The sequence below is a fragment of the Alosa pseudoharengus genome, unplaced genomic scaffold, assembly GCF_046254945.1.
Source record: "Alosa pseudoharengus isolate Yale_2024_CS ecotype anadromous, Long Island Sound unplaced genomic scaffold, YU_APseudo_1.1 YU_APseudo_1.1_scf_17, whole genome shotgun sequence".
NCBI classification, from domain to species: domain Eukaryota; kingdom Metazoa; phylum Chordata; class Actinopteri; order Clupeiformes; family Clupeidae; genus Alosa; species Alosa pseudoharengus.
The window spans coordinates 19,843,752-19,867,423 of NW_027468640.1; the positions used below are offsets into that span (position 1 = coordinate 19,843,752).

General features: G+C 42.2%; 1 protein-coding gene across 4 annotated transcripts in view; it reads right to left on the minus strand.

Annotated features, from left to right (window-relative positions):
* The window catches only part of LOC143127380 (hemicentin-2-like), a 50,943-nt gene that overhangs the window by 8,240 nt on the left and 19,031 nt on the right, over positions 1 to 23,672 (minus strand). For 2 of the 4 annotated variants that reach the window (XM_076288854.1, XM_076288853.1), the window contains exons 1-7: positions 11,835 to 12,029; positions 4,009 to 4,044; positions 3,028 to 3,282; positions 1,555 to 1,842; positions 1,206 to 1,472; positions 594 to 866; positions 229 to 495 (exon numbers count right to left, since the gene is read on the minus strand). In XM_076288854.1, coding sequence (XP_076144969.1) covers positions 229 to 495; positions 594 to 866; positions 1,206 to 1,472; positions 1,555 to 1,842; positions 3,028 to 3,282; positions 4,009 to 4,044; positions 11,835 to 11,994 — 1,546 coding nt within the window. In that variant the 5' untranslated portion in view covers positions 11,995 to 12,029. Of the gene's footprint in view, positions 1 to 228; positions 496 to 593; positions 867 to 1,205; positions 1,473 to 1,554; positions 1,843 to 3,027; positions 3,283 to 4,008; positions 4,045 to 11,834; positions 12,030 to 23,292; positions 23,415 to 23,672 lie in introns of those variants that run through there. The other 2 variants (XM_076288855.1, XM_076288856.1) reach the window with 2 other exon arrangements.

The following is a 23,672-nucleotide window of genomic DNA, read 5'->3' on the forward strand; positions in this document are numbered from 1 at the left end:
ATGACCCTCGATGAAAGATCTTTCACTACTGAAACCCTTACAACTCAAGTTACAGAATAGCACAAAAATATAAAAGCAAGCCTTCAACACCCTGTCCCTCTCATAAACATACACACAAACATATGCACATATTAGCAGATCATTTGAAAATGGTAGGGCTTCATTGTGTCGTAATTTGTCATCTAAACAATTGCATGTTTTTTTTTTTTTTTTTTTAAAATAACTCACATTTCACTGTAAGCTGAACAGTGTTGCTGTAAGGTGATGTTTTCCTCCTTCCCTTTCTCACTCCTGAGCACTTATACTCCCCCTGATCAGACACAGCGGCTCCGCTGATGGTGAGGGTGTTGCTGTTGGTCTCAGATGCTTTGGAAGATGGGAGGTTATCCCATACATATGACCAGCCAGTTGAAGGCTGTATTCCACATGTCAGAGTGACTGATTCTCCAGTGAACACAGGATTGGGTTTTACGGTCAATGTAGGCTCTGGGAAGGCTGTGTCATGACAAACAAAATGTATGATTACAAGCTTTAAAGCATAATAGCCATCATTTAAAATGTTATTAGTGTACATGTAGCTACTGTATATTCACCTCTTACACTGACAGAGGCAGGAGTACTACGCTGGGAAGTCTTTGGCCTATTTCTGCTACGCCCTTCACACGTGTACTGGTACTGGCCAGCTTTATCAGGGAGGGCAGTGGTGATGGATTGTCCATTCTGAGGTTGAATGTAATCATTACCTCTGCGCCAGATATACCAATACCAGCCTGTGTACTCTGCTATGTCACACCTCAGAGTGACCTCATCTCCAGGGTAGTATGGACCCTCAGGAGACTCTACAGTTACTCTAGCTGTGGGCAGAGCTGTGGAGGGCAATGTAATACACACCGATTAGTTTACTGAATGACTTCTACTGTGTGATTCAACACACATGAAATATGTAAAGGACCATGTGACAAATCAAAACGTCCATCATGACCCTCGATGAAAGATCTTTCACTACTGAAACCCTTACAACTCAAGTTACAGAATAGCACAAAAATATAAAAGCAAGCCTTCAACACCCTGTCCCTCTCATAAACATACACACAAACATATGCACATATTAGCAGATCATTTGAAAATGGTAGGGCTTCATTGTGTCGTAATTTGTCATCTAAACAATTGCATGTTTTTTTTTTTTTTTTTTTAAAATAACTCACATTTCACTGTAAGCTGAACAGTGTTGCTGTAAGGTGATGTTTTCCTCCTTCCCTTTCTCACTCCTGAGCACTTATACTCCCCCTGATCAGACACAGCGGCTCCGCTGATGGTGAGGGTGTTGCTGTTGGTCTCAGATGCTTTGGAAGATGGGAGGTTATCCCATACATATGACCAGCCAGTTGAAGGCTGTATTCCACATGTCAGAGTGACTGATTCTCCAGTGAACACAGGATTGGGTTTTACGGTCAATGTAGGCTCTGGGAAGGCTGTCATGACAAACAAAATGTATAATTACAAGCTTTCAAGAATAATAGCTATCATTTAAAATGTTAGTGTAGCTGTATTCACCTTTTACAGTGATAGAGGCAGGAGTACTGCGCTGGGAAGTCTTTGGACTGTTTCTGCTACTCCCTTCACATGTGTACTGGTACAAGCCAGCTTGATCAGGGAGGGAAATGGTGATGGATTGACTATTATGTTGTTGACTTTCCTCATTTTGAATGGAAACCTCGTCTCTGTACCAGTTATACTGATCCCAGTCTGTGTGCTCTGCTATGACACACCTCAGAGGGACCTCATCTCCAGGGTAGTATGGACCCTCAGGAGACTCTACAGTTACTGTAGCTGTGGGCAAAGCTGTGGAGGGAAATTACATACAGATTAGTTTACTGATTGACTTCTACTGTGTGATTCAACAAACATGAAATATATAAAGTACCTTAAAGAAAAGTCATCATACTGTAACTGATACTTCTATGATTACCCTCAATTAATGACTTCTCTACTCAAAGATGAAAGCAATCATACAATACTCTCCTCTCTCATAAACATAGTGATGAGATCCAGAGGGGCGTACGTGACATCCTTGGGGAAATTGAGATATATACATCAAATGACAGCTCTTGATCAGCTCAAAAGTAATTTTAGAGTTAGTGGAAAACCAAAAGACTGAACCAATTGGTGTTGTTTTGCCTGTAAAGTTGGTGAAATGTAACTTACGCCCCTTTGGTTCTAAGTTCCCACTCACACAGACAGACAGAGACATAAACTAAAGTTCAGTTTCAGAATAATGTAAATTGTGCACACACACACACACATACTGTACGCACACACACACTCATCATGAGTGTGTAGGGGGGTGGGTTTGGGAAGCCAGACACCACTGTTGAGCCTGCTGGAGGTTTTGTGGGCCTAATTCAATGAAACACTGATGAGGGAGGGTGCATGCTTGAAAACCCCAGTGAAATGGTCTCGAGGGCTGCTCTGCAAAATGATGCTGCCGGGCTGGGCACAGGAGCGGGCGTCTCTGGGCTGGGCACAGGAGCGGGCGTCTCTGGGCTGGGCACAGGAGCGGGCGTCTCTGGGCTGGGCACAGGAGCGGGCGTCTCTGGGCTGGGCACAGGAGCGGGCGTCTCTGGGCTGGGCACAGGAGCGGGCGTCTCTGGGCTGGGCACAGGAGCGGGCGTCTCTGGGCTGGGCACAGGAGCGGGCGTCTCTGGGCTGGGCACAGGAGCGGGCGTCTCTGGGCTGGGCACAGGAGCGGGCGTCTCTGGGCTGGGCACAGGAGGCATGGTGTTGGATGACCGGGTTGGCCGACGCTTGGCACGTCTCCTCCTGGAGGAAGCCTGACGGACCTGGATGATTCAGGGGGGAACTGGAATTCCTCAGGCTTGGATTCTGGGCCTGAAGCGGCCGGCTGAAGGCGCAGCACGCCCACCCTAAGCCCCTGGAAATGAGCTGGAGGGGCAGGGTCAGGTGGGAGACTAGCAGCCTCAAAAACTGGGTTACTGGAGGGACTAAGGAGGGACTGAAGGCTCTTACCCAGACCTGAGAGCTGGTTGGCCAGGGTAGCCATTCCTGGAACCTTCAGTAGCCCTGGCCTTGAGGAAATAGTCCTCTGCATCAAGGTAACGATAGCTTGCCGGCGCTCCAAGTCAGTGGACTTGACTAGCTCAGCATTGAGCCTGCTGAGGGTGTAATCCACCTGACTTAGCTCCTGGATTGGGAAGTCTGCTGGATCCATTCTGGGTCGGATCGTACTGTCAGGGTAGGTGGATAGGACCCAAGCGCAAGACTCTTCCAGGCCGAGTTACATACAAAAAAACACTTTATTATCAACTACAAACTTTACAAACTACTTACATACATACGGGGCTTCGACAAGACAAACAGAGAGACGATCCGACAGGGAACAAAGAAACAGGAGGGTACAAATACACATACCAATTAACAGAGAGACAGAGGACTGGACGAAACCAACGAGACAGTAACAGGGAACAGGTGAGGAGGCAGAAATGGAGGGAAAACAAACGAGACAGGAAGCATGACCAAATAAGGAGATGGGGCGGAGACAAAGACAGGTGACAGGCAGGTAACACAAAGCACAAGGGAAACAGGCAAAAACAAACACAGGACAATACACAAAATGGCCACCAGGGTGGCACAAACTCAGTAGTCCGGGCCAGATCCTGACACTTTCAGTCTGTTCCCCACTACTTTTTTTCCATTTTTGTTAATCCCTTAGTTACCATAAGCTCCATGTTATTTTCTGTGCCACCAAAATGCCTAGAAATGCAGGTTTGTTTATGTGCATTGAAAGGGTCCATATGTCAGTAGCAGAGAAATAATAGAATATGGTTCTTTGAGTTAACAGATTGTTAATAATACTATGTTGTTTTGGTTAATCTCCAAAATCCCCACTGCTACATGGTGACATATCAATTAGACTGTGATGAACCAATTCAGTTAACTCTGAACAAAGATGAATGTATTGGGGGTCACATGAACACAAATGAATCTCACCTGCAGCAAGTCCAGAGTAGGAACACAAGCTCAGCACTAAAACACAAAGACACAGAGAGACCCTTTAAAACTGAACTGAAAGGTACAATTTCAAATCCTCTGCACACAAGTCATAGAGCACACAGATGTCCTATTGCAAGATAAAGGCAAGTAAAGAGTGAATAATAAATCTGCAGTGCTATCATGACAGATGGTGTAAAAAGGGTTACAGAGTGGCTGGACATGATGCCAAGGGATGAATAGGCCTACTAATTCTAGCATCATGTCTTTAAGCTGTGCATGTAGCTTGGTTAAAAGCAGATTGTTTCTCAAATCATAATTGAGTTTGTGAGTGGGTCTGGAAAGTCTTCATTACAGTGCATGAAAATGCACTGTACTGTTCTTCCTAGGCTTCTTATTCTTCTTCTAACGCAATTAATGCAGCTTCAACCGCTTAACGTAGAAACTTCATTCAAACTATGTTACGTAGGTCTTACTTAGGACATGGGTGCTTTGTATTTTTCAGCTTTGTAACTTTTATACTTTTTAAACTATTAATTAAAAACTGTTCAAAATTTCCCCATAGACTTAACATGGGCTGATGACATCACAATAGAGCCGTTAAGCAATTAGAATCCTATGGCAGGTGTTCGGGCCAGCTGCATCAACTGCCAGTCTCAGGCTTTAAGCATACAAACTGGCCCTATTAAGACTACACATCCTGTTCAACTGCTTCCTCTGCCAAAAACTGTTTCAAAATAAAAGTCCTCACTACAATATTTCACTGTTAAACAATTTAACCCATTAAACTACTGAACTTTTATCTGTTCAGCCATTGTAACTGTTACTTGTCATCAACTATGACTCCTACCCACTGTAGCTAGTTAGCTAAGATAGCTAAGTAACTTGGTTAGCATAGTTAGCATGCTAGCATGTTAGCATGCTAGTTAGCATGCTAGTTAGCATTTTTAGCAAAACTGTTAAAAACGATTAGCTAAGTTAGCTAAGTCACATGGTTAGCATAGTTAGCATGCTAACATGTTAGCATGCTAGTTAGCATTTTTTGCAAAACTGCTAAAAATGATTAGCTAAGTTAGCTAAGTCACATGGTTAGCATAGTTAGCATGCTAACATGTTAGCATGCTAGTTAGCATTTTTTGCAAAACTGCTAAAAATGATTAGCTAAGTTAGCTAAGTCATATGGTTAGCATAGTTAGCATGCTAGCATGTTAGCATGCTAGTTAGCATTTTTTAGCAAAACTGCTAAAAATGATTAGCTAAGTCACATGGTTAGCATGTTAGCATGCTAGTTAGCATTACTGTTAAAAATGATAAGCGAAGTTAGCTAAGTCACATGGTTAACATAATTAGCATGTTAGCATGTTAATTAGCATAGTTATCATAACTAATAAAAATTATTAGCTAGGTTAGCTAAGTCATATGGTTAGCATAGTTAACATTTTAATATTGTTAGCATGCTAGTTAGCATAGTTACTTGGTTACCATTATTATCTTTAACATAGTTAGCATAACTACTAGCAAACATTGGAGCCATTCCAACTGTTAGTTATCGTCAACTATCTGCCTAAATAATTTAACCATTTCAATTATCAACCTATTTAACTGTTCAGTCATTCCAACTATAGTAAACCTTATCTACCAAGCAAATAATTTAACCATATGAACTCATCATATTTTTGCATTTTCATGCACTGTATTTCCTTCAGGAAATGCTTTTCTAGTTAACTTAAGACTTCCAAGGGCGTAACCAGCAGTGAAATTAAACTTAAAGATGCCCTGCCACACATATTTCATTACTTTGTGGTAATGTCTGAAGTTCTACCATGGACTCTGTAACATTTTTTGTGGAAAACATGCCTTGGTTACCTTGTTTCAAGCCATTCTAGTGTGGTATTGAAAGCCTGCATGAAGACTCAGCTCGATTTGCGCCAGTTCTCATTAATATTCAACGAGCTAAGCTGCTTGACTCTGATTGGCTAACAGCTAGTAGGTTTCGTCCATAACATGACCGCCATTATCAACTAATTTTAGCTTCATGGCATGAACTTAGCTTGGCTAGTGAGTGCTAGCATTGTCCAAATGTGCATAAATAAAACCTGCTAGGCTAGCGAGTTCATTAAACCTGTATATACATGTAGCACTTCCTTGAGTTGACAATTACGATTTACTTACAGGCACTGGTCGTACACTGCGATGGTAGCCTGATCCAGGCTTCAACAGCCAGGCGCGCCTGCAGGTGTACGTCCGTACGCACTGTGCGTACCATCAAACTACTCAACAACAGAACATTTCCCTTGTGTGTGTGTGTATCCACACCAAATTGGCCTACCATACTTTCCCAACTATGCACAGTATCCCTTTAGCTGCATGCCATTAGGCTATTTACCATTTTCTAATACGTAAAGTTAGTGAACACGTTATCAAAATTAACGTGCACGCATTTTGTTTGAGCAGGAGAGAGAATAAGCAAGCAGACACGCAATAGGCTACTTGTTGTTTTCTTTTACTCGGCTATCTTTCTTTGCTTTTTCCCCAACTCTCTCTCTCTCTTTCTCTCTCTCTCTTTCTCTCTCTCTCTCTCTCTCTCTTCCTCTCTCTCTCTCTCTCTCTCTCTCTCTTGTCTCTCCTCCTCTCCTGTGTGTAAACCCGTGTGAATAAAAAAAAAAAAAAATACTCGGCTATCTATATATGGTTATCAGCACACAATGTTGAGCTAATTCACTAACTCAATACTCATCATGGATATCACAAGTTTAAACAACGAAAACAGAAAGGATGGAGGCAGCAAAGCTAGGAGTTTTAAGGAGTTATTCCAGATGGGCAAGAACAAGGTAGGCAATTGGTGTGCTTGTCAGAACGTTAGACTGCACTAAAGCCAGACGTCACGTTACGCTAGAACAAAACTAAAGGTAACTTTAGCCTGTATAGGGCTGCATCAAGTTGTCCAAATGAATAGGTCATTGTAGACATTGTCGTTGTATTATTGCATGTGGATGTTGTTATGCTATGTAGGCTACTTTTTTGCTGACCAATGCACGGACCTAAAACGGACAAATATTGTTCACGAGTGAATTTTTTTTTGCGGGGGGTGATGGGTGTGCGTACCATAGCATTAATTCCTGCAGGCGCCCCTGTCAACAGCAACCTTTTTGCAAAGCCTGTGGCATTGTTCCAAAATATAAACTGAAGCCATTTGATCCTCAAGTCTGGGTTCTTGGGCAAAATGCATTGTTGAAGTTCTATTTGTGCATAGTGCACAAGTCCGTTGACATTCAGCCATCCTTGTATCGGCCTACGAAAACGGTCACAGACAGTGTTGCCAACTATTTCGAATGAAAAGTAGCTAAAGCCAGCTCCAAAAGTCGATAAATGTCGCTAGATGGCGTCACACGCTAATTTGCATATTAATTACGTCAGCACGTCGTACCCCCCCCGCCCCCCCCCCCCAAAAAAAACAAAAAAAAACGTGATGGCCCTTTAATTCCCTTTTACTCCTGTTTGCTTTTCTCCTACTCATATAGGCAACTTTATGAGCCTAGTTTAAATATATTTGATTTAATATACTTGTATATGTATTGATAGGCTACAGAAAGTAAAGTGTAGCCTATCATCTAGACTACACTAGCATCAGGTGGCTGAAAACCTATTCAACCTATTCACTGCTGCATCTGCTTTGCACTGCGTGTCTGATTATAATGTGACCATAGGGTAGCCTACACGCAATGTACCCTTATGGCAATGGCTATATTTTGGATATATTTAGGGTATATAATATAGGCTTAAATGTCACTCGGACAGACCGATATAATTATTTTATTTTTTAACTCAGCCAACAGTCCTGCATCAACTTGCATTGACAACATTGAAGCTAGGCCTACATAGCCTAAACGAATGCTAGGTTTTTCTAACATGTATGTTTGATTAACTATCTGCTTTGCTTGTGAATGAAGTTATAGCCTAGGCTGCATCCTTTGTTCAATTGTTGAACGATGCTGGCAAGCGTGTCCCTGTTTCCCTGTCATCATGTCATTGCTCTCGTCTCATTGACTCTCTTGTTGTAATTTCACCCGAAGTTGCTGCACCTTCCAATGAGCGTTGTCTGAGCTTAGATCTATAGAACATCTACTTCCTTGTAATAAAATGGGCTGATACTATATAGGCCAGTCATTCCTTTTATAATCATGGGGCAACGCTTTGGGCAAATTCGCGATGTAATTCACTAACGAACCAGGCAAGCGAGGGGAGATTTTCTGACGTTTCAACAACGAAACAGAGTTTGCCATCTTTGCGAGAAGATTTTTCTCACGCTTTGAGCTGCTGCTGCAGTCAGCCTGGGCAAGCCGAAGGATAACGCAAAGAGAAAACAAAAGTCGCCAGACACACGAAAAAGTCGCCAGATTTGTTGTCAGTCGCTAAATACACTTTTCAGTCGCCAGAGACGGCCAAAAGTCGCTAAATCTAGCGACAAAGTCGCTAAATTGGCAACACTGGTCACAGAGCTAAACGAATTTTGTGGGCAAGGTCTCAACTGGGCGAGCTCATGAATAGTAATGAGCTCATCAATTCCACGTCAATCTGAAGAGCTTTTGCAATTGGCCTAATTTCTCCGCTTATTTCTTTTCAGTGGCTAGAGCTGACAAAGGAGTTAGCTGTTCATTTTCACATTCACGACATAGCACAAACACATATGGACCTAACATGTTTTTAAAAATACAAGTAAAAACGGTTTTGTGTGGCAGGGCACCTTTAAAATCTTAAATTCTCTGACCAAATTGTTTCAGAAGCGCAGCTACTAAATATGTATTGTAAAGAAGGTTTTAAATTAATTTTTTACTTAATTCCAAAGAAAATACATGTAAATACATATCTGTTTAACCCTGTTGACACCAGCGCAGCCATTGGTTGTGTCTGAGTTTTTGGAACATTGCGGAATGGGTGTCAGTGGCCTCCTTGTGATAACCTGCAGAGCTAATTAAGAGGTTTGTCTGGGTTCTCCCAGGCTACAGCGTAAGTGAAGTGGACATAGACAACATTTACAAGCAAAGTCGGATCCTAAGCTTTCCCACTATGAGTGGTTGAGGTTTAGTGAACACACACTGATAGCAATAACAATTTGGATATCATTATTTTCCCAGATGTGACCTATCTCAGCCGATGTGCTGTTGATGTGGGAAGCAATTTGTTCTCTTCTTCTGCAGGCATCTACATATAACAACCACCAAAATTAGCGTTTTCTTCCTTAAAGTAGAGATCTGAATGGCTACTTTCATCCTCAAGTGAAACATCAATGTTACACGTACAAGACACAATGCCAGTATGCAGTATAATCAAGAGTTTAATTATTATCATCACACCACACCACAGTAAGCCATACTTCAAGGAATTACTACAGCAACATTCATCTGGCTGATGTTTTTATCCAAAGGGATCCATGCGACTCAGTATTAAGTGCCCAAGGGCACAACAGTGGCAGCAGGGAAGTGAACCCACAACTTGTGTGATCACTGCATGCAGTTATCTCATCTCCTTAGCCATTACGTTATCATGACGCCTCACCAGGAAGCCATAATTCTAAGAACAATAAAACTGCAATTCATCATTTGCCCAAGTGCCCAAGAGAGAGAGGGAGAGAGAGAGAGAGTAAAATAACAGTGAATATCAAAACCAATTGCATTCAATTCTGCATAAAGCATTGTCATCAATGCCAAAATGTATTGTGATTCCAATATTGTATCTTTCTTTTACAGCATTGCCAGCCACTGTAGTCATTAGTCATATTTACAGCCCTAATTTAAATGACTGGCAAGGAGCAAAGTCTATCAACAAGCAAACTTATCATGCATGTACTGTACCTATGCGATATGTGTGAGCATTGAGCTGACTCAACAAATATCTTTCCCATGGTGTTTCATTAGCAAATCAATTTGGCCTTGTTATAAAGTAATAGCTTATACCCTGGAAGCCAGCCAAACTTAGCCCTGCCTAACATAGGTTGGGAAGTTGGGTCTGGACTTGTTCCGTTGTGGAGCAACTATGCCCGAAGCAGACCTGTTCGGGCCAATCAAATTGTCTGGGCGGGCTTTGTACGACAATGGAGAGATGATCAACAGCGCCTCGTCTATCACATAATCTGAGCATGTTTAGGTTGATTTTGTTTGCAACAAAAATGCTTTCTAGAAGCTAGACAGATGGCTTCTAAGACCCCATTTACACATAGTAAAAATGCATACCAGGCGGTTTGGCGTTTCATTTACACAAAAACAGAGGTTTTATCATTGAAAACAATTATTTCTGAAAACTCCAGCCAATGTGGATATATGGAACAAACTCCGGTTTCACTTTTGCATATAATCAGAGGGAAATAGTACGTATTTTTGCATTGTGATATGTTGTTTGCTTGTTTGTTTGAAATCTCTTACTGGCCACCTGCTTTCTCAAGGGGTTTGAAACACCGTTCCCCAGCTTTATCATCAGTGTGAATGGAATTATTTCGTGGTCTTGGTGTTATACAAGATATTGACAGTGCAATAACTTTAAAAAACTACCAGAAAACAATGTTTTGGTTCAGGTCTTATTCTTACAGCCTAACCACCCTTGGCTGGCTGCCGTGAGTTTTGGCCTGTGTGCCCTTATGTGTGAATGTCCAATCGTGCTGTGCAACCTCCACTTGTGTTAATGCTTGTAGTGGGAATGTTTTGTGTGAACACACCCTCCTCTCCTAACGTGTGATTTGTGTGCAGACCGGCGGGGAGTAACGCTCCATGCATGTGGTGAGGTTACGTGTGTAACGGCCCGCCGCTTGGAGAGTTGAGCCTTGAATGCCATTCTTCTACGTCATTCCCGCCCTCCCGTTGTTGCCCGCTGCAGCAGAGCCCTGCATGCCGTCCCTCCACCCCAGCGACTGCCCGGACGCCGCCACGCAGAGCCCTGTGTGCCGTTCTTCTACTCCAGAGACTGCCCCCCACGTCTGCCCTCATCTGGCTGAGCCCTGTGTGCCGTTCTACGCCGGACGCCGCCCTGTTAAGCAGAGCCCTGTGTGCTGTTCTTCTACCTCAGTGACTGCCCGGACGCCGCCACGCAGAGCCCTGTGTGCCGTTCTTCTACTCCAGAGACTGCCCCCCATGTCCCCCTGGCATGCGGGGCCCTGTACGCCGCTCTTCTATGCCCGGACACCGCCCGCTCAGCGAAGCCCAGTGAGCTGTCCTCTACCACTGCGGCTGCCCTGCCGCCGCCCTGCCCAGCAGAGACCTGTACACCCTCCTCCACGGCCCTACAGGCCCTGCCCAGTTAAGCCCAGTGTGCCATCTCCCCTGCCCCAGCGACCTGACCCGTTGCCGTGCTACCCATCAATGCCCCATTCCACTACAGTAGTGGCCCCCGCTCTTGCAGCCACCCTTCTTCCTGTCGTATCAGAATTCTAAAATTAGCTTTGGACAATAGTTCAGTATGTACATATCAGTACTTCACATAACTTTGGATTCAAATAATCACTGTGATTATTGACATATGACATTGTGTAAAACCCCTTGAAGCAACATAATTTTTTATATAAAAGGATAATATTTCAATAAAAAAACGTAATTATTTACATTCATTAATTCTTGCATTTGCATATTTTCTTTTCATCACTCAACAACATGGACAGACAACAAATCATGTGAGTATGAGCATATCGCAGTTGTCTATATGCTCAATGCCGAGAATGAAAGCTGGTGAAAGTCACAGGGATAGAAACTTCCAGATCAACCCCTCACCACATACACACACACAAACACAAACACACACACACAAACACACATACACACACACACACATGATTGACTCACCTAGCAGAAGACAGAGCTCCATGCTGTGTGCCGTCGTGTTACTGAGAGACTGAGATGTTGAAGTGTGATGAGAGAGAGATGGACTCGCAAAAGTCAAACCCCCAGAGAATAAGGGAGGACAGCTGTGGTTAACAAAGTGAAAGAGAGAGTTGGTGAGCATCAGAGAGAGAAAGAGAGAGAGAGACAGAGAGATTGAGTGAGAGAGATGTGTGTACATGTATATATGTATACTCACGCACCTACACACGCACACACACACACACACACACGCACACTCATATGCTATTATTTATTCTATGTTCACATGTTATACCCGCAATGCTGTATGTCTTTCTTTCTTTTGTTATTCTACTGTGTTATCTGTAACACTGGCTTTGGCAACACTGTATACAAACAGTCATGCTAATAAAGCTCCTTTGAATTTGAATTTGAGTGTGTTTGTTTGTTTGTTTGTTTGTTTGTTTGTTTGTTTGTGTGTGTGTGTGTACATGTGTAATTAACACACAAAAATACATTATACATTTTGTGCAATAATTCAACCAACTTCCCAAATTATTGTCAGCCTCTAAACGTTTGTGTATTTTAATCTTTAGAAGCGGTAGGCCTACAGAACAAGGAACTGAAACAGGAGAACAAATATATACCCATCCTCATATAGCTGAAGTGACAGAGGAAGCATGCGAGAGATGAGAATTTGGATTGCTTTGATAGATAGATAGATAGATAGATAGATAGATAGATAGATAGATAGATACTTTATTGATACCCAGGGGAAATTCAAGAATTTGCACCAGAAGTTACAACATTTACAGTTGCACATCAACAGTCACACCATTTATACTGGCACAGGGGCGCTGCTAAATAATCAGGGCCCTATGACAGACAATCATTCTGGGCCCCCCAGTAATATGTAGTATTATTGGGGGGGCTCTCTGGGGTCCGTGCTGGGCCGTTAGAATCGTCATACCCCAGTCCCCCTCCCCTCCAGTGGCACCCCTGTACTGGCATATGATCAAATCAGAAGCTCACAACAGCTGACATGTTAATATGTAATATTATTGGATAAATTATTTTTCAGAACTACTTAGAGGAAGGTGCTTATCTTCTGTGATATTGGGGTGGAAAAGAGGGCGGCATGAACCTCTCATGTCTGATAGATACTTTTTTTTCTACTTATATTCTACACCACTGGTATGTCAGCCAGATCCTCTAGAGGGGAGGCATTTGTGAAGTACAGTAAAGCGATAATTAACAATAAAATAAATGCATTCAACATGCATTTTGGTGTAGAGATCTTACAAGTACAGTAAAGCAATAATTAACAATAAAATGAATGCATGTAACATGTATTTAGGTGTGTAGTCTTCTGTATTATTGTAATGTCATTTGTGTCTGTGTCTCTGTGTGCTATTCTGTGCAGACAGCTTCTGTGAATGAGGAAGCAGGGGAAAACAGACCGTTTGAAGGCTGCTATGATCTGCCTAAAACCACAAATACAAAAAAAGATGTTGCTGTGCAAACTTGATGTGTGAACGTCAAAAAGCACTCTCCACTGGCTGTCATCGAATACCCTTTTTGGGCTTTGAGTGTTCCATTTTTCAGTTGCGTTGGTTTCAGACACAAACTGTGAAAGAGTTGGAGATAAACAACAAAACACAATATATAGCATCATAATCTAATTAAAATGATAATTTTGATGTGTACAGTGTTCAGCACTTCCACTGCATTAGCAAACTCTCTGTTCATGTTGTCTACAAAGGAAATGCGCGCCCACCCTACACACAGCACACACGGCCTGGAGAGGAAACCAAAGCAAAACCACAACCTCTCATTGTGCACATTATAACCTTTAGCAATAGATAGTGATGGAGAACAGAAAGAGGATTGAGTGATAGAGAGATGGAAAGAAAGGGAAAACAAGAGAAAAGGAAACAGCCACTCAGACTCAGATAGAGAACAAGATGATAATATAGTATAAATTGCAAGCCATTGTAAGAAAGATTAAGAAAGGTATCCTCTTCTTCGGATTAATACAGCAAAGTGGTTTATTCCAGTGTGAAATGGTTCACAAAAGTTCACAAAGGTTCAACCTATGCCTGTCCTCGGCATTCTCTCTCCTTCGTGTCTGGGTCAACTCCTTCCTCCTGTCTGCCTGAACTAACTAAAAGTTACCAATTCAAGTCATTATATTCTGGTATTAGCCTAGTATTAGCCTATGCATAATAGACTTCTCTTCTTTAGCCTACATAATGCATAGGCTACATTTTGTAAACAAAAAGCAGCTGTGACAAGCAGCGGCCGCATATATTCTGCGTCATATCTCACATCTTGTGAACTCTACAAGTCCCCACCCCTTACTCGACAACCACACGGAGATTCTGTAATGTGCGTGTTTGTCGTTCACACATACGTCCGTATAAGGTCAGTATTAGGTCCGCAGGTTAGCATCATATCTGAATCATCCGGAGGGTAGGACCTCCGTTTAACAAACCTCCTCATATACTCCGGAGGTTATATCTAAAAGCGCTTAATGCAAATTTATCTGGCTTCTACCCAGATAGCCTTTTGTCCTATATATATGATAATTGAGTTAACCTCACACCTTAGGCTGGGATGGTTTTCAATGGCTTACCCCTAAAACCCATTATATGATCATTAGTGTTTCACACCTCACCTGGCACCAAACCATCTGGCCTGCCATCAGAACATCAGAACTTAATCTTGGTTGGAGAAATGATATCACTCATATACAATTCGGCAGGATTAATTTCTTACACCATTCAGGAAAACATACGGAGCCCTCCGGGTGACATGGGAAAAAAAAAACATGGGTTAAAAAAAAAAAAAAAAAAGTAATGGGGAAAAAAAACATGAAGAAAAAACGATGCACTTTTGCAGGATCTCATTGCAGGATCTCGCAAAAGTTTTGCGAGATCTCGCAAAAAGTTTTGTCACCCGGAGGGCTCCGTAAAAACATGAGTCTGAGGTGGAGCAAATTATCATAACATAGGTACTAAAAATAATGTCTCAAAGAAACAAAGCGGTAGCTGACTTGTCTGTTGATAGGCTGTCATCTTTGATTTCCCACACTGGGTGATTGTGGCCAACTAAGTAACCATGACGCTCCATGACGGTGTTCCTTTTCTCCTCTGTGTGGTAAAGGCCTGTGCAGATGGATGGTTCAATCCTACAGGATCTTTTCTGGCCCCCGCACACAATGGCAGAAGTACTAAGGGCCGGTTACCTGTAGCCTGGAAACCAGACTCTCTGACTTCGCAGAGAGTAGAGACACTGATGATGCTTCGATCAAAGTTTCATGTTATGTCGAGCCTTCTTAGTGTTTGAAAAATAGCGATTTTGACGCGACCATGTAGCTTACTAAACTAAAGTTTGACTCGGGTACGTTCGTATTTCAAGTGACAAAATTAAGGTAGGCTATGACTAAAGTTTAACTGATGATATAGCATCCTACGCGACTGTGACTTCGTTCGTGACACTCCTGTTAATAGGCTAAACTAGAAAGAGCTAAAATAACTCACACCAACCTTATTTGCGCCTTTTATTCACTGTTTCTCAAAGATTTCATAAGTATAAGCCCTTTTCGCTCCCTACGTTGATGTATTCCAAGCGGTATGCTTCGTGGGTAGGGACGTAGTAATTGAAACACCATGCCTGTGTAACGTAATCGCTCTCAGGGACGTCCTCTGTTCACTGGTTGGTTCGGCTGCCCAACTACCAAAGTAAACGAGGGCGAATCAACCTATTCCAGACGGAGTACTGTAGGGAAAAGAAATTGAGCGGAAGTACGTAGGCAGGCAGAGGCCAGGCTAGGTTACCTATACATGGACTATGCCTTAGTCTAAGACTATAAGACAAATTCAAGTTTTCTGTTGAAAAAGGCTTTAGGCTTTTAGTCTTTAGCCATGTACAGTAAACCGACCCTGTATACAGTATAAGGGGATTTTTTCCCACTCCTGCCCACCACTTTCATGTTTTGTACTAATTCTATTCTTGTATGTGTTGTATGTGTGTTGGGGGTATGGGGGTGTGGGGGTGAGGTGGGGGTGTGGTGCAGTGGTTGGCTCCTGAGTAATTTTGGTCTCCCACCAACATACATGCACAAGTTTCCCACCTGCACTTGTACTTTTTGATAAAATGTAGTCCCTTATTTTTTATGGTTCCTCATTTATGAAGCACAATTTCTACAAAACATGATACTTACAAGTAGAAGAGCCACAGCTGTTTTGCTTGTTGCTAACAAACTTTCATCTTTGGTTTCACACATGAGGACATTTTTCACTACTACTTGAACATAAGCATGGTTGACACGTTTCCTCCTCTCTCTTTTCCTCCTCTCCAACCTCTTCTCTATGTACTGTATCTGTTCTCTTTCAGAAGCACGCCATGTTTCTTGGAAATAGACTAGTTGGCCTATAGCTCCGTTTTAGCTATAGTCTAAATCAGTGGTCCCCAAACTTTTTCTTCGGAGGGCCAGCTCAAAATGCCTGGCTCTAAGAGAGGGCCAGAGAATCGGAGTATATCAGTAACCATAAATAGCTTAGTGCTGTGAACAGTCTACCTTAGTTGAATATTCCATTACATTTGATCATAGGCTACTGTTAATACCATTGCTAGCTGTGTTTATATTGCTATCATGCCATATCAGTGTAAAATGTAGCTCAAATGAAATATTCAAAATGTGTGAACTCTGAACTCTGTGTCTTTGCATACACAGCTCAAGTGCTGGCAAAAACATCTGAAATGACCACTTTCACACACCTGATGAGAACTTTGTGAATTGTGAATTTGTATGAACATTTGAACGAGTGGATACAAAATAGAAATAATTATCCCAGAAAGTACCAGAAATATGACTTGAATAGAAGTTAGTTAGTTATTAGCAATTAATTGATAAACTTTTAGAATACTTTGAGCACTGATACAGTCAGCATAGGCCTCTTACATTGTTTGCAAGTAGGCCTACACTTCATTCCGTTTTCGATGGCAAACGCGAAACAGCGCCAAAACAACCACCAGTGGACAAAAAGAGTATTACACGTGTACTGTTAAGACTCGCTATAGAGAATGAATGGGGGAAATTACGGAGGTTATAGTTTGACAATGTCATACTCCCATGCGGGGCAGATGCTATATACCACGGACATGTTTTGGGGGGCCACCCAAAATGAGGTGGCGGGCCGTATCCGGCCGTAGTTTGGGGACCACTGGTCAAAATGCTCTAACCCACCTCCAGTGAATTATGCTAAGCTAGGCTAACAGGGTCAGACTGGGTTATTGCGCACAGAGAAAAGAGGGGTATGCATGCTCTTATATAACTCTGGTGTAGATGGCAAATAAACTAATTTCCTAAAAAGTTGGCATGTTTCTTTACGCAGTGGCCATGTTCAGTTCTTTCGTGTGTCCTGTGGCCCCTGATGAGACTGGAAACTCTGTGATAAAGAGAGGACTGATACTGCATATATAAGCAGCTAGATGAAGCTGCATCAGGAGTGATCATTGTGTTGTAGCCCTATGACAGCACTAAAAGTGAGTTCTCTGTCTTTTTAAGAAGAAGAAAGCTAACAAGGTCAGCGGTTTGAGTCATTGAGGTCTGTGCCTGCTTTGCAAATGCTCACTATGGCATCTTTAGTTGTTGTGGTTCACTGGTGTCAAGGCTAGTTCACATGGATGAATAATTAATGAATGGATGTTAATGCACTGTTGTAAGAACATGCCAGGACAGGTTATGATGGGCAAAGCAAGCCTTTGTGAAACTCTGAAACCCAAGCAACCAATGCCTACCAAGCAATTCAGCACCCTGGACAACTGCATCTGCAACATCTGAGGGATGTTCCCTACATCTGGATCAGGCCTTCTGTATGCCTCTCACTCTCATTCTCTGCTGAGTTAATGGGACGTCACACAAAGCTGCATGATGGTGGATCATGGTCAAGAGGAAGTGAGCTCCGTCTCTTTAAGAAGAGGAAAGTTAACGGGGTCAGCGGTCAGAGCCTTTGAGGTCTGTGGCTGCTTGGCAAATGCTCACTGTCATCTTTAGTTGATCTGCGGTTCACTGGTGTTAAGGCTAGTTCACATGGATGTTAATTCACTGTTGAAGGCACATGCCAGCACAGGTAATGATGGGCAAAGCAAGCCTTTGTGAGAGTCTGAGACCCATGCTGCAACCAGGGATGGATTACTGCACGGGCCTACCGGGCCCAGGCCCAGGGGCCCAAGGGGTCAGAGGGCCCTGAAGCCCAAGCCTTTGCATGGAATCATTGCCTCCATATCAACAAATCAGGATGTAGGCTATGAATCTGATTGAATTTAGTATTGGCTATCTCCAAAATGCACCAGAATACAGGAAATCACATCAAACAAATTAAAAATGTTCTGGGGTAGGACCCCCAAACCCCCCCTCCCACATATACGACAATAAGTGGGGGGCCCTTAATACATCTGGGCCCAGGGGCCCGAAAGTTCATAATCCGCCCATGCTGCAACCCATGCCTACCAAGCAATTAAGCACCCTGGACAACATCTGAGGGGTGTTCCCAACATCTGGACCAGGCCTTCTGTATGCCTTTCACTCTCATTTTCTGCTGTGCTAAAGTGAGGTCACACAATATGCTGAAGCATCATGTCATCAACTTTGGTTGACACTTAAAAAAGCTCTCATGTTTGCCTCATCTCTTCACATCGCTCATGGCCATTAAACCCGCCACCTCAACACACACCAGCATGGCAGTCGAATGCTCTAACCACTGAGCTAAATGCCCAGGTTTCCAACTCAGCGGTTAGAAGCGTTCTGAAGGTTAGGGGTGTGAGGATTTACACACTGAACTAGCATGCTAGCTCAGTTCGCCTCCATTACACTCACCTCCCTAAATCCTCACTCCCATGATCCGGGTCACAGCACCACTGTAACAGAGGTCATAATTCGTCCGCCACTCATGGCTCTCGAACCCACCACCTCAACACACACCAGCATGGGAGTTGAACGCTCTAACCACTGAGCTAAATGCCCAGGCTTCCAACTCAGCGGTTAAAAGCGTTCTAAAGGTTAAGGGTGTGAGGATTTACATACTCAACTAGCATGCTATCTCAGTCCGCCTCCGTTACACACGCATGCACTGTACCATATTGTACAAACTCATCCCTGGCACATTCTCTTCCCACTGACAGAAAAGTAACCTGCATTTTCAATATATTAAAACAACAAAATAAATGGAAATATCAATTTTAAGATTGTTTTACTTCAAAACAAAACAGATGATTATCTTTCAGTGCCATACAACATTACTTGAGTTTCTTTTATAATTTGAACACAGTAGTTGTATTCATCATGTAGGTAATAGTTGTATACTGTAATTACAGTATATCAAATTGCCATTGTTTGTTATTGAGGAAAGAAAACAAAGACAATGTGAGACATTCAGATTTAGAGACGAAATCAAAATTACAATGCCATAGAATCACATATATACTCTGTTCTCTGTAGTCAACCAGAAATAAAAACATAATTTCTGAGACAGAGATCTGAAATAAATTTAGCTACTTCTAAGAAATGCTGCACACACCAATGTGCTGAGTTTGCCACTGACATACTGTCAGTTTTGTTTTCATTGGTTGTTTGACCAACAGACAAGTGTATGTGACCACACTCATCGTTGACATTGTCCCTCTTCTCCTCTCTGTGGCTCTGTCTGTGGAACTGTTACTGTTGAAAGTCGTGTTACTTTTGGGTTAATGTATTTGAGGCGAGTTATCAATTATTTTTTATTTGAGGTCATTGTGTGCAATATCAAGGCTGATTTCAATCTTTATGGGACAACAGAACTGCAAAATGGGGAATAACTTTGCAACTGTGCCACTAAAGCACTGTTGACACCAGCGCCGACCTGAGTGTGCCGGTCACTTGCCGCGCACATCAGCGCTGAAGTTTTTTATGGAGCGGCGCCCACAAAATAGAACTGAATCGTAATTCACACGTCGGTGGTGGCGGCAGAGTGCTGGTGTGCGGAGTTCTATTGAGAACAATGGAATATTTAATAAAATGTTGAACGCAAAGTGATTTGCTCTCGGGGTCCCCTCTGGTTGAGAAGCTCAGTAATAAACAAACTAAATATGCATCTTTTGAAACAAAGTAACAACATACAACCCCAAATCAGAAAAAGGTGGGACGTTGTGTAAAATGCAAATAAAAACAGGATGTGATCATATACACTCTCAGGCTCTACATGTATCTCACACTTCAGAGTGACTTCCTCTCCAGTGAACACAGGGGTCTCTGGCTGCACACTCAGTGTAGTGATAGGCAGGGCTACGGGGATAACGGGCGGTTGTTTTCCTCGAATAAAGTCAGTTCATTGTAGCCTGGCGAGAAGTTTTACTGTGTCCCTTATGAAGGAACATACACGAGCAAACATACACTCCAAATAGCAAGGCTACACTATAATTAAGAATTCCGTTGTCCCAGATGTATAAGAGGTACCGTACCATGTCCAGTCACGACATGTATATGTACAGATGATAACATCAGAGGCTAACAATGTCTGTCTCATGATATATGTTTGTGAGTGGGTCTGGAAAGTCTTCATTAACTTAAGACTTCCAGGGGCGTAACCAGCAGTGAAATGTTTCAGAAGCGCAGCTATTAAATATTTTGTTAAGTTGTTTACTGAATTCCAAAGAAAATACATGTAAATACATATGTTTAACTCTGTTGCCACCAGTGCAGCCATTGGTTGTGTTGAATTTTATCTGTCATTATATAAAGCCAGCCCCTACTGGATAAGTGATTGTGATTGGTGCCTGCCTGAGTTTTTGGAATATTGAAAATGGGTGTCAATGGCCTCCTTGTCAGACTAACCTGCAAAGCAAATTTAAATATGTTAAGAGGTTTGTCTGGGTTCTCCCAGGCTACAGTGTAAGTGAAGTGGACATACTGTGGACAACATTGACAAAGTCGGATCCTAAGCTTACCTACTACTGTATGACTGGTTGAGCTTTAGTGAACACACAATGATAGCAATAAAAATTTGGATATCATTATTTTCCCACATGTGACCAATCTCAGCAGATGTGCTGTTGATGTGGGAAGCAATTTGTTCCCTTCTTCTGCAGGCATCTACATACAACAACCACCAAAATTGACTTTTTCTTCCTTAAAGTAGAGATCTGAACTGCTACTTTCATCTTCAAGTGAAACATCAATGTGTGTGCAAAGTTACAAGTACAAGACATAATGCCAGTATGCAATATAATCAAGAGTTTAGTTATTATCACACCACACCACAGTAGCCATAATTCAAGGAATTACTACAGCAACATTCATCTGGCTGATGTTTTTATCCAAAGGGACTTAAAATTACTTCAAGAGCCATTCTCTCCTGTGCAACTCAGTATTAAGTGCCATGCTCAAAAGCACAACAGTGGCAGCAGGGAATTGAACCCACAACTTGTATGATCACTGCACGCAGTTAGCCCAGCTCCTTAGTCATTACGTTATCATGACGCCTCACCAGGAAGCCATAATTCTAAGAACAACAAACTGCAATTCATCATTTGCCCAAGTGCCCAAGAGAGAGAGGGAGAGAGAAAGAGAGAGTTGTACTAGAAAATAACATTGAATATCAAAACCAATTGCATGCAGTCAAAGTGCTTATGAATGTCTAAACCTATTTTTCAATTTTGCATAAAGCATTGCCATCAAGGCCAAAATGTATTGTGATTCCAATATTGTATATTTCTTTTACAGCATTGCCAACCACTGTAGGTGGAAAGTCTATCAACAAGCAAAGTTATCATGCATGTACTGTACCTATGTGATATGTGTGAGCATTGAGCTGGCTCAGCAATGATTGCAGTTAAGATCTTTCCCATGGTGTTTCATTAGTAAATCAATTTCGCCTTGTTATAAAGAAATAGCTTTAGTTACCCTGGAAGCCAACCAAACTTAGCCCTGCCTACAAAATATGAGGTTGAGAAGTTCGCTCTGGACCGTTGTGGAGCAACTATGCCTGAAGCAGACCTGTTCGGGCCAATCAAATTGTCTGGGCGGGCTTTGTACGACAATGGAGAGACGATCAACGGCGCCTCATCTATCACATAATCTGAGCATGTTTAGGTTGATTTTGTTTGCAACAAAAACGCTGTCTAGAAGCTAGACAGACAGCTTCTAAGACCCCATTTACACGTAGTAAAATGCATACCAGGCAGTTTGGCGTTTCATTTACACAAAAACCGAAGTTTTTATCACTGAAACAATTATTTCTGAAAACTCCAGCCAATGTGGATATATGGAAAAAAACTCTGCATTTCCCCTCCTGTATCGTTTGAAAAACGCCCCATAATCACGGCCCATTGGAACAGTAACATACTCAAATTCTGAATAGATTGCACTGTATTATCCACATTTACAAAATGTACGCTCATCAACACTCTAGGAACCATTTACATGTAATACCATTGATATTGTTATAAACATTGAACAATAACCTCTATCATCAAACATGTTCTGAATGTCTTTTTTAAAAATCCGATACCGCATGACGCAGTCCACCTCACCATGATCAGAGAATTCATAGTTTACCCACCTCTTATTTTACCACTACACCCCTGATGACAATATCAGGCTACTGTAAGCTTTTTAGACGTAGGATTGACTAAAACTTGGCTGGCTCTTAGTCATGGCTCTTACTGATTTATATTGTAGCAACCTGCCTTTGCACAGACACAACACAAACAAGTACAGCCACATACAGTAGCAGTGTTTGTATCAGAAAAACACACAGTACATATTAGGGCCCTTAGTGTTTTATATTATAGCAGCCTGCCTTTCCACAGACACAAAACAAGTATATACTCTTATGATCCTGTGAGGGTTCAAACCGGCAACCCTCCGGTTACAAGTCCGAAGCGCTAACCAGTAATCCACGGCTGCCCCCACACAGACAAGTACGACCACATGGTAGCAGTGTTTGTATCAATGACATCCATGAAATAAATCATAACTCTTTCAGACATGTGACTTGTGGTTGAAACCCTTCTTCCTGTCGTATCAGAATTCTAAAATTAGCATTGGACAATAGTTCAGTATATACATATATCAGTACTTCACATAACGTTTGATTCAAATAATCACTTTGATCATGACATTGTGTAAAACCCCTTGAAGCAACAGTATTTTTAAAAGGGGTAATATTTCAATGACAGAAAGAAACCGTCATTATTTACATTCATTAATTCTTGCATTTGCATATTTTCTTTGCATCACTCAACAACATGGACAGACAACAAATCATGTGAGTATGAGCAGAGCCACAGTTGTCTATATGCTCAATGCCGATAATGAAAGCTGGTGAAAGTCACAGGGGAAGAAACTTCCAGATCAACCCCTCACCACATACACACACACAAACACAAACACACACACATACACACATGATTGACTCACCTAGCAGAAGACAGAGCTCCATGCTGTGTGCCGTCGTGTTACTGAGAGACTGAGATGTTGAAGTGTGATGAGAGAGAGATAGACTCGCAAAAGTCAAACCCCCAGAGAATAAGGGAGGAGAGCTGTGGTTAACAAAGTGAAAGAGAGAGTTGGTGAGCATCAAAGAGAGAGAGAGAGAGTGTTTGTTTGTTTGTTTGTGTGTGTGTGTGTGTGTGTGTGTGACACAACAATACATTTTGTACAATAATTCAATAATCCAACCAACTTCCCAAATTATTATCAGCCTCTAAAAGTTTGTGTATTTTAATCTTTAGAAGTGGTAGGCCTACAGAACAAGGAACTGAAACAGGAGAACAAATATATACCCATCCTCATATAGC